The sequence below is a fragment of the Macadamia integrifolia genome, unplaced genomic scaffold (genome assembly GCF_013358625.1).
Source record: "Macadamia integrifolia cultivar HAES 741 unplaced genomic scaffold, SCU_Mint_v3 scaffold_206A, whole genome shotgun sequence".
Lineage (NCBI taxonomy): Eukaryota > Viridiplantae > Streptophyta > Magnoliopsida > Proteales > Proteaceae > Macadamia > Macadamia integrifolia.
Window position 1 is genome coordinate 185,927 of NW_024870642.1, and position 11,830 is coordinate 197,756.

At 37.9% G+C, this 11,830-nt stretch overlaps 1 protein-coding gene across 12 annotated transcripts in view; it reads right to left on the minus strand.

Annotated features, from left to right (window-relative positions):
• Nucleotides 1-1,512: 1,512 nt before the first annotated feature.
• Nucleotides 1,513-11,830, minus strand: part of LOC122071314 — a 22,310-nt gene continuing 11,992 nt past the window's right edge. For 9 of the 12 annotated variants that reach the window (XR_006138148.1, XR_006138145.1, XR_006138146.1 and 6 more), the window contains one exon: nucleotides 1,513-1,936. Coding sequence is in view for 5 of the 12 variants with exons in the window: in XM_042635641.1 (XP_042491575.1) it covers nucleotides 1,876-1,936 (61 nt within the window). In the remaining 7 variants the exon portion in view is untranslated. Of the gene's footprint in view, nucleotides 1,949-11,830 lie in introns of all 12 variants that reach the window. The other 3 variants (XM_042635640.1, XM_042635642.1, XM_042635639.1) reach the window with 1 other exon arrangement.

Here is an 11,830-nt window from a genome sequence, read left to right on the forward strand (position 1 = left end):
AACAACAACAAAAAAAAAAAAAAATGAGAACTGAGAGCACCGGCCGGGCAACATTCCGGCATGGCTATTGAGAGATAAGGTGTGACAGGTGTGGATTGAAGTTTTGGACTTTTCCTCTCTATCTAACGGTTCTCTCAAATCCTACGGTTAAAATATCGCTAGCACACTTGATACCCAGGTATCCTGCTAGCTTCCCTATATCTCTCCCAAATTATTTTAATTGGAAATAGAAACTCCTAGGATAGGCAAAAGGTCAGCAATTGCATTGAACAGAGACAATAGACAACACCTTTATCGATATCCTTGCCAAAGAAAATCTGGCTCACCATTGTACTTTGCGGGTTGTTTTAAAGAAAAAATAATAATAATAATAAAAAAATAAATATATTCATACCAGAGCTTGCCAAGTAATGGGCCAAAGTTAATGAGGATTAAGATATTGGGTTGCATCCATATCAGAGCTACACCTTCTAATGGGCAACTTAAATTTGTCACACTGTTTCTTTAAATAGACTCCTCTTTGCCCTTGAAATCATGCGTGTCGTTTTCCCAATTAATAATTATAGTCTTTAATAAAAGTGATCAAGGGTAAGTTAGGGTGTCCCCTATAAGAGATGTACCACATCAGCAGCCAAATACGATGACAAGTAGGAAAGGGTTCTTGCATCGTAGAACACTGCAGAAAAAGAAGCTAGTACACAACTCATCCACAAACATAGGATTAGGTTAGCATCTTGGAACCAAGGATCTTTAACAGGTAAGGGTTTAGAATTGATTGATATTATGAGGAAAGTAGGATTAACTTAGCTTGTCTTCCAGAGACTAGATATAAGGGTAATATACCAAAGAGTTTGACGACTTTAAACTTTGATAATGGGAGATAAAACGCTTCTTGGTCACCTGGTTCCTATGCCCAACACAGTAGATAAGACCGAGGGAGAGCCTAACTACATAACATAGATTACTGGGCATAGATAAAGTGATGGAGTTTAAAAGGAGATACTTTGAAATCATTTACTGACAATTTCTTCCTCTCCAATTAAACTTTTATTGAATACCTTGATCATCAGTTATTGCTGACTAATGAAACAAATAAGATCTAACCACAAGGTGTGATCAATTTCAGTGGTCCATTAGATAGAGGAGCTCTAGTACAAATGCAACCCAATTTCTTAATCCACAGTGGCTATGGCCCATTATTTAGTTAGCTTTTTATACCATAATTAAAGTGAATAGGCAGTTGTTCTGCTCCCCCCCCTCCTTTTCTCCCCAGTGGTATCTACATATTTCTGATTAGTGCCGGTTCTTTTAAGCACCCCTAGTTTCATGCCTTAGTTGCAGTTCTGCTATTGTTGCTGTCTTCTCAGCATGGTGTTCTGTATTTTTTTTTCACCCCCTTGGGCTTTCTAAATTTGTTGTCCACAAGGAGATCAATATGGATGAATTTATCCTAGTTTATTTTCTGAGACAACCTACAAAGTACAAAGGAGAGTCAGACTACTTTGCCACATGTGACACAATTTACTGTTCATAAATCAAATTATAACTAGAAACCAATTTTTACATTGAATTTACATGAACCCCATTACAAATGTTTAAATTTCTCAAGTTATACATTATTGATATTTACATCATCCAAAAGAAAAATATGAGGTCTAATAATTTTTACAAACTTAGTTGAAAGAACTAAGGTCTAATTCTTCTACATCGACAAAACCGTAGACCATAGCAAAAGTAATAATATGGACACCATTGTTAGATTTATTGAGATCCAAGCCTCTTCTTAGCATCTGCTGCTACAATAGTTTCTCTCCTCCAAATGCTGTAAAGCATAGACCAAGTGGAAGGTTCATTCTACTTCAAGCTTGCGCGTTCTCAGCCCTCCTTCAAGATTCGTGGCAACTCTGAAGATAAACAAGCTTGCTTTTTCCTACTCCTGCAGCAACAACTGCCATCACAATTAGAAACAGAAAAACTATTTAGACAGCATATGTCCTAGTGCTTGGTTCAAAGTTCAATAATGATGAAAATATACTTAGAAATTTTAAGAACATCAAACCAGAAAGCAATGACTAATATAATAGTTTTCATTGCTTCACTTGCCAGGTATGGTTTTCAACATGTGAAAACTTAATTTAGAAGCAATACTGCATTGGCTTGGAAAATAGGTTTAACCCATCCTCGAATCTGATACAGGCTACCAGCTTCTAAGTATTTTATGTTTGCTTCCAATCGAACCCCCCCCCCTTCTTTTTTTCCAAATTTTAAAATTTCCTCTTATCCAATTCAAACCTTAATTTTCCTCTTCTCCCACACTTGCAAGTTGTGACAGGCAGAAAATGACACAACATAAGCATTGGAGACAAAAATCTAAGACATGCAACTATGCTTAGGAACTAGAGCTTCAAATCATGAACCCTTAACAGAAGGAGAAGAGCAGGCACAACATGGCATTTGGAGAACATAGAGAGCTAACTAGTTTTACTAGGGTTACTGTTGTGAAAACAGGTTGACCATTCTTTTCAATTGATAGAGGAAAACAGGTGGTGAAACTCTGAATTTTATTGCAGATGGGTCTATCCAAGTAAGTCACAGGAACAAATCCAGCATAAGAGGAACATCTTACAGTCCTAATATTATTCCCAGTAAGGATAGTAGTCCAATAGCAATTAACACAATAGCTTGGGGAGAAGTTATCCGGAAGTTCTAAATCAAACATCCTGTAATACCTGGAAGACATCTTGACTATAAACATATCCTGAAGGAATATTTTCTCTAGAGCAAGCATCTAAGAACAACCAAAGGTGATTCCCATTAAAAGAATCACTATCCAATGATTCTAAATAAGACAAGAAACAAAAATTTACTCTCATTAATTTCCTTCTCCATGCTTTTAGTTTGCACGAGACATTTGAAACATATATTGGATAGGTAGGAAATTTCTGAAATGATTGCAATAAAAGAATTAGAAGATTAAAAAAGTGAAGATATGGAACCTAATAAACTGAATCATAATGAGGATCAAGAGTTTTGATATTGTTATTTGTAGTGTCTTATAATTGGTATCTTTCTGCATAGCTCATACTAGGCCCTTCATTTTAAAATCTGTGATTTATCACTAACAATTGAGGATAAAATAAAAATCATATGAATCTCTCCTTAAAGAAGATTCACATTTGGAAGTTATTGTTGCAATAATGACTGCTTACTCAGATTTGTGGGTCTGAACTGCTATCCCTCCCCAGATATCTTTAATGGTGCCTAATTAATTATTTTATTTCCATTTGCAGTTTTTAACAACTGAAGGAAATTCTTTTGTTTTGTCTTCTGATAATAGGCAGTGAAATCTTGGTTCGTTAAAGGAGTTTTATTGCAAGTGACGGCTGAATTTTACTGTCGTTTCAACTATTACTCGCACCAAAAATCATTAAACAGAGAGAAAAATACTAACATTTCCACGGCTGGTTTTAACATTTGAAACAGACCCTTTTTCTGTTCTTTCCATCAACAGCAGATAATAGTAATCTGATCCTCTTCATTTCTCAACATATTATAGACCTTGAATCCTATTGTTTTGTTGTCCTTTATTCTAACAGGCATTACCTATAAGTCTATAACCACGCTCCTACAGCTCCCATTACTTCACCATGACAACCACTTAGAACAACCAAGTTGATCAAGAAACCTGAAAAAAATTCTTTGCAAAACCAGGTGTCTTTAAACCTACCAGCCACTACTACCCACCAAAACCTTGATTTCTACAATGCCCTTTTCATCCTCTAACCCTTATTAACCAAAGCAATTTCGAGCCCCATCCGATTGTTTCATCATATTCATAAACAAAATTCAACAAAAAGCAAATATTCTGGAGAAAATCACCACCCTAATCAGCAAACCTTCCTAAACTTTCTTTTGGTGTTCTTTAAATTCCAAAAATTGTAACCAAGCTTGTTGCAAACTCTACCAAGCAAGCTAACCAAAGCTGCCTCAAGGGAAAGCCTTTTCTTATTTAATTTGGATAGGTGGCAAGACCTTCCTCTATTAGTTCAACCCATTATCTATATAATGGGTGTTGATCCTGCTTTATGAAGGGCTGGCAATTATACATAAACGAAAGTTGAGCTCAACCAGGGCATCATTGACTTCTTCAAATGAAACGGTGTCATACTTTCATTTTTTCTTCCTATCATCAAATTTAAGAATACTCAATAGAGTACGCAACTGAGAATGACACCTAGAAATAAGGAATCTGTGGACAGTCACCTAGTTTTACCATGTGGAAGAGTGATGCGTCCAATCCAAGTGTACAATATCTAGGGAATGACCTGGATTGTCACCTAACAAATTGCTGAAGCAATGATATATCCTCCCATGTATTGGCAACATCCCTTGTATTTTCAGTCATCCTCATCGCATGCACCATCCTGTGATCCTGAATTCTCTAAGTATTATTTTACTGCTTGGACAACTCCCTTTGGGCTAGAAGCACTTGACATAGGGTTATACATGTCCCAAGATTTACTATTTCCTTAGGGGTATACTATTTGTAGTAAAGCATATGAATCTCAATTTTAAAATTTTTAGCGTATTAGTTATTCATGTATTCAGTTAGGTTCATTATCCTATTTCAGTGCTTTAGATTAAATTTGTTTATACGGATGGTTTGAATGTATTTTTAGTACATTTCCCAAGGCAGTCAGTATTGAGGTTTTTTGGGTGAATAACAGTCAGTATAAATATGTAACAAAGAAAGCAAAGAATACAACTGATGAATGGAACTGATTTATTTTTCTGATTGACACAACCTTTACTTGCAGCCAGTTTGTTTGAGAAAACCCTTTGGAGCCAAGGAATTAGTTTGCTCCATTTCCTTGATTCTTTTTATATCCTGTGCTTGAGTAATTGTTATATCTCTAAAAGATGAACAAAGCTTGAAACCTAGCTTTATCGCTTGATTTTAGCACTGAGTCACCTAAAAATGTGAAAATGTCTAGGCAACTTTACCCTAAAGCGTAGTCAACAACCCACCTTGTGATGTAGACAAGTTCCAGGGCAAAAAGTATAGCCACAGAAACATAAGGGACCAGGTTCATATCCCTTGAAAGTGGACCTTGGTTCATGGAGCCGATGGACCTAACCAGCCTTGGGCTGGATGTTTTCTGGTTAACCCAAACCAGATCATAGGGTTGTTTAAGTTAGATTATATTTTGTAATATTTAGTTATTTAGTTACTAACTTGATTTAATAACTAGGATTTTATATTGCTTGCTGAACAACTCCCATTTTTTACTTGTAAGGGATTTTCCATTAGTTGTTATTCCTTCTAATTTTGGCCTCACACTTCCTATATGTATTGGACCTTTGAATGTCCTTCCCCACGATTATTGAAGTTGATTGAGCCCTGGTTTTTTACCGAGTTTCTGTGAGAAACAGTGAGGTGATTACCAGTAAGAGACTAACCAACGCCATAGATGAGAGGCTTTTGTCATATCCCTCCCCCCCACCTAACGCAACTCGACGATGGAATTAGTTGCTATCTTTTGACTTGATTTTTATTTACTTCCTTTATTGGTTAGAGATTAGATTAACAGTCTTTTATTTAGATTTGATTTTTTATTTTAGTTGCTAACTAGGTTTAGTTTCCATTTTTAATTAGCTTCCAAAATTATGTCATTATTTTTTTCTTTAAATAGCCCTGTAATGGAGAAGAACTCAGTTTTAGAATTGAATGAAATTGAATGAATGTTTTTGGGGTGAACCATGGCTGCCGTGAGCTGCGAATCTCTTGTTCTCCCTCTCTGAAATTCTCTTATCTGCTATTCCCTTCCCTTTCCTCGCCCAAATGAATCTTCTTCCTTCTTGTATTTATTTCTGTTTGTTACACCTAGCTGCTGCCCTGTTTCTAGCGGTAGTTGCAGTCCCAAACAAGAGTATCGATCTCCCTCACCTTTGATCTGTTTGGGTTAAGCTTTTGAGCAAAGGAAGCCCTTCCATAGGCGACTCAAGCCCTCGAGTTTCTCCTCCAAACTCCTTCCCTGCAGTGAGCTTCTACTCTACAAATCATCCTGGTTGCAACAGTATCGCCCAGAATAGGTTCAGGGTTTTATTCTCAACTTCTGGACTGCACAATCGACTGCTTATTGGCTGGAATCAGTAGAACCTGGAGTTGCGATCATACACTTAAAGTTTTAGGTCCATCCAATACCTATTGAAGAACTTCTTCCAACCGAAACCAGTTTCGGTCTCTGCTAGCTATTGTGTTCTATCGGGACCTAAGGTTGAAGAAGCAATATTTTCTTATTTGCAAACAAACCCCTTGCTGTTATTACAAGTAAGCCCTTGTTTCATAAAGTTATATTCTATTACTTCCCCTTTACTTTAGTAATTCCAGAATGCCCCCTCTTTATTTTCCTATTCCAGTTTGTCCCATTATTTATTTTCCTCTCTTTTAAGCTCTTAAAATTGTTTCTGAAATTACAAGAATACCCCTCAACCATTACATTGAGCTTCTTAGTCATTCTTGAGGGACCTAAGTGATCCGATTTCGATCATTGGAATTCGGTTCCGCGTCACCCCCCCACCCCAATCTTCTTCCTCTTTCTCATCTCTCCATCGAGTATCCTAGTTTCTATTTGTATGGTTCTGCAAAACCATAGTATCTGAGAAGAATCGAGGCACTGTGATGCAGGCCAGCCTTGCATCTCATTGTTTAGTCCATCAACTAGACAAGGCCACATCATCAAGGCTAATTCACTTCCCTTGTCCATGCGAGATTGAGTTCCTAGAAGATCCCCCAATTGATTGCACAATGTGTGGCCTATTCTGAAAATTAGAAGTATATCAAAGGGGATTCCATGTCTCTGGACTTTAGGGAAATAATACTTATTTGCTTTTGGAAGTTCCTAATGTACATCACAACTGGGAATCTATCATTGTAAGTTTATCAATAAGGGAGGATCTTCACTAAACTCGACCAGCAAGGACAGACCCTCGCCCACGTTTTCTTCAGTCCACCCTTATTCACCTATTTTTGGACTGCTAACAGAGCAAAGAGAACCGTCACCTATGGACAGTCCTAGTGGGCCATTTTATGAAGGAACCTAAGCTGGACAATTTTGAGATCTTCATATTTCCTCGCTTTAATGCCTTGTTACATTATGGAAAGGTCATTAGCCATGGAACCAGCAGGCCATGATTTTAAAGGTCTTACTCGAAAGGAGAGGCCTCATGGAAGACCCAACAGCAACTCACGATTTGAAGCCCCACTTACCTTTCTTTTATTCCTTGATCCATTAAGGAAAGGCTATATTGGCAATGGAGACATCACATGGACACACACATGGATAGCCTCTTGATCACAATTTTGGTAATCCTTGTGATTGCAACTAATTGATTTAATTGTTTTCATTTAGGTTGCTTGGATTTTAATTTTTATTAGCAATGTGAGCTTAGGTTAGTTTTTATTTTAATAGCAATATTGGGTGAAAGATCCCATCAGAGTTACCCTTGTTAGGTTTATTATCTCTATGAAACATCAACCGTAAGATTATTAGGGGTAGAGGCATGAGATTTAGGGTTTATTTTTTCTATTTAAATGTAGCTTGTTGAGACAATGAATTGGTAAATATTAGGATTGATTAATGAAAGTTTACTCAGTTGAGTATTTTGGAACCTTGAAGTGTTCTACCATGTAACTTGGAAAGTTATGTTCCATCCTTGAAGAGTTGCAATCTTTCTGTATCCTTGAAGAGTTACAGTAATTCCGAAACCATAGAGAGTTTCACTACAGTATTGAAGAAGTTTAGCTTTCCCTCTTGCCCTTTTTTTTTTTTTTTGCACATTTACATACCTGGTAGAGTGTATTATTGACTCTCCCAGTCCACATCTTCCAAGAAGGCTACATCACTCAGTTTTCCAATCTTGCTGCTGCTGGGAGATCCCTAGTAGACTATCCCATGAAGTGTCACATAAGCTGGTCCTTGAAAGTGCAACTACTGGCATGTGATTCTACTGCAGTACTTTGAGTCACTGCAACTTCAGATCAAGTCATCAGAATCAGCACTTATTTTGACAGTATAATGCCCTCCTTAGGGTCTTCCTTCGATAGTGATTTCAGCCTGATCCAAAGGCTAGTTTGGCTGTATCAGTGGGTTCCTATTATCACCTTAATTTCTAATTCTGAGTTCATACTTATGCTTTAATCTTACTGTCTAATAGGATAGTTTGTATTATTTTTTTCCTATTAGGTCTCTCTTGCCGAGTTGTATTTGCTTCCTTTCTTATTATTTCTAGGCAAACAAATCATTGTAATCTATATATACTTGGCCTCTTCATCGTTTGAGCCTTTGAGGATGAACAATATCAATATTTTCCCGAGATGACACTGAACAAGTCCCAGTTTTTCCTTGCAAGGGACTTTCTATTAGTTGCTATTTCCTTTCAATTTTGGCCTCAGCCATCCTATATGAATTGGACCTTTGAGTGTCCTTCCCACAATTACTGAAGTTGATTGAGCTCTGATCTTACCAAGCTCCTGTGAGAAACAGTGGGGTGAGAGACCTTAGGCAGTAAGAGACTAACCAGCAAGGCCATAGATGATTGGCCTTGGTCATATCCCTCTCCCCGCCGCCCCCCTCCTCCCCCATATTCTTCCTCTTTCTCTTCTCTCCATTGAGTGTCCTAGTTTCTATTTGTATTGTGACTATTGTCCAATAAAACCATAGTATCTGAGAAGAATCAAGGCACTGTTTTCCATCCTTGTTGCTGTTGGGAGATCCCTAAAAGACTATCCCATTGAATGTCACAGAAGTTGGTCCTTGAAAATTTTAACTTCTACCGTGTAATGTAGGACTGGATTAGACAACAAAACCAGACCCAAAACTGCAAGAACTTTTTTTAACAAAGAACAACCAAAACCAACCCCAACCGTATGTCAGAAATTTAATTTCAGCAGCAACCCAGAAACAGTACCGATCCCACAGAACAGTAACAAATACATTAAACAAACCAGTAGCAGTTTAGAACTAATCCAGGGACTATTAAAGTGCTGACAGTCTTCAGAAATCAGAACAGGTATTCAGCAGTACAGCAGAACAGTAATAAATCAGCAGGTTATCGATCTTAACAGTCAGTACCGATTAGAACAGAACAAGGATAATCGGCTAACATCAAATCAGTGAGGGAATCAGGCTTCAAATAAATCAGATCAGCAGATTAACATGAGTCACAGGTTTAATAACCAACAGAAACTGAAATAAACCCATCGGTTTCAGTTCTGGACACAGCAGGCACTAGAAGACAAAAATAGGGTGATTTCCAATATCTCTCTAACAGCTGGGCAGAATCAGGTCTACTTTGGCTCAATTCTTAAGGGGGTACAGAGGACCAATCGACCAAAGTTTGGGAGCCAGCCAATGATGCAGTTCCTTACACAAGGAGAACCAAGACCAAGGTCGACCCAAGTGGCTGACTGGGTCGACCCAGATCTGGTCCAAGTCAGCCCACGGTTTGGGTTGCTAATGGGTTTACTAATTAGTTATTTAGTTTCTATTTTGAAGTCCTAAATTAGTTTCTAATTTCAAGTCATTGTTAGTTTCTAATTTCTATCTAGACTAGTTTCTATTTTCATTAGATTCTAATTTCCAGTTTTTAGTAACTTCTTGTAATCAATTTTTAATAACTCAGATTTAGTAACTCTGAGTTACTATTACTTGTAAACCCTCCCCATTATTATAAATAAAGATGATGGCTCTTTTAATGAGCCACGATTTGGATTTAAAAAAAAAAAAAACTCTCTCGTTGCTGCCGCTGGGTATCAATGGTGGTTCCTTGTGTTTGATCAAGGCCTAGGGGTTGGTGTTTGATCCAATCGACACTCTGCGGCGAGAAGTCCGAGTGGGTTGTTATTTCTGGTCTTATTTATTGGTTCTCTTCTTCAGCGGAACACGTAAGTAATCTGAACTTTTTCGGCAGAAATTTCTGGGTTAAATTCTCTGTTTTCTATTCTGTCGGCCTAGTCTATTTTGGAGTTCTGGCCACCCGATGGCTTTGAGATTTTGGTCGATTGTTAGGACCATTAAGAAGAGGACTCGATCCTGTTTTGAGGCAGATCAGACCTCCAGCTCAGTTGCTGTGTAGTAATCTGCAGTCCTGGCCGATATTGATTCTGCCCAGAATTTCTTGTCTGATTTCTGATGCCTGTTGAAGTTGGTTGTTGCTTATATCTTCTCGATGGATTAGACCTTCTAATCTGTATTTAGACTTGTTACTTGCTCCTTAAACATCTGCTGCTGAAGTTTCTGAAGCATTAAGATCGATGGTCAGATTTCAGAATCTGCTGTCCAAAATTGAGTTCTGATTTGATTTGTCTATTCTAGTGATGTTTTGATTTTGATCGTACTTTATCCATACTCTATTTCTGTTATTGGATATCCTATTTGTTGGTGCAAACTCTGCCCTTCGAAATTCCAGATTCTGAATTTGAAAATTCTGGTTTTTAAGGACTGTTGGCTGACTAGTACTGGACTGTTGTTGTTGTCTACTGTTGGGTGAATTTTGGTTGTTCTTTGGTTTATAATTTCCTGCAGTTTTGGGACTGGTTTGGTTGTCAAATCTATCCCTACATTAGCCAATGGCTGGAACGGATACCAACAGAAGAGGCCGATTGGTTCTGTTTCAGGAATTCTGGGCAGGAAATAAAAATTATAAATACCTGATTGTCACAGCAATAGATCTCTAATAATAAACTTGAATTAGTTGAGAAGAACAACAGAAATTGAAGGGCCTCCTGGACTTCACGCCGCAAGGAGTTGTCGGATCACACACCAACCCTATCCCTTGATCAAACACAAGGTACAGACCTAGAGAAAACCCAGAGGCAGCAGCATGAAGTTTTTTTTTTTTTTTTTAATTGTTAAAATCATGGGTCTTAGAATAGTGCCCTTCTTTATTTATAATGATGGGGTATAGGGTTACAAGAATCGAAACCCACATTTCTAAATATGACTAAATAAACTACCAACATGTAGTTACCAAAACTGGAAAATTGTAAACTAAGAAATTAGAAACTAATAAGTAACTAATAACCCCATTAGCAGCCCCAAACCGTGGGCTGTCTTGGACCAGGACCAGCTATGGTCGACCCAGTCAGCCACTTGGGTCGACCTTGGTCTTGGGTCTTCTCTTGTAGACCTTTGTCAGTGCTGCATCACTGTGACTATGTACTGGTGATTTGCTACAGCAGTCTTCGAGCCAGATCAAGTCATCAGAATCAGCACTTATTTTGATAGTATAATACCCTCCTTAGGGTCGTCCTTCGATAGTGAATTAAGCCAGATCCGATGGCTGGTTTGGCTGTAACAGCAGGTTGTATATACAATCTTACGTTCTGAGTTCCTATTATTTTTAATTTTACTTTCTAATAGGATAGTTTGGATTAATTCTTTTTTCCCATTATGTCCCTCTTGCCAAGTTGTATTTGATTCCATTCTTATTATTTCTGGGCAGCCAAGTCGTTGTAGTCCATATATGCATGGCCTCTTCATCGTTAGAGGACAAACAATATCAATACAATATTTTACTGACATGACACTGAACAAGTCTAGTGTTTCCTAGTAAGGGACTTTCATTAGTTGCTATTTCCTTTCAATTTTGGCCTCATCCATCCTATATGTGTTGGACCTTTGAGTGTCCTTCCCCACGATTACTGAAGTTGATTGAGCTCTGGTTTTACCAAGTTGCTATGAGAAACAGTGTGGTGACAGACCTTAGGCAGTAAGAGACTAACCAGCAAGGCCATAGATGAGAGGCCTTGGTGATATCCCTCTCCCCC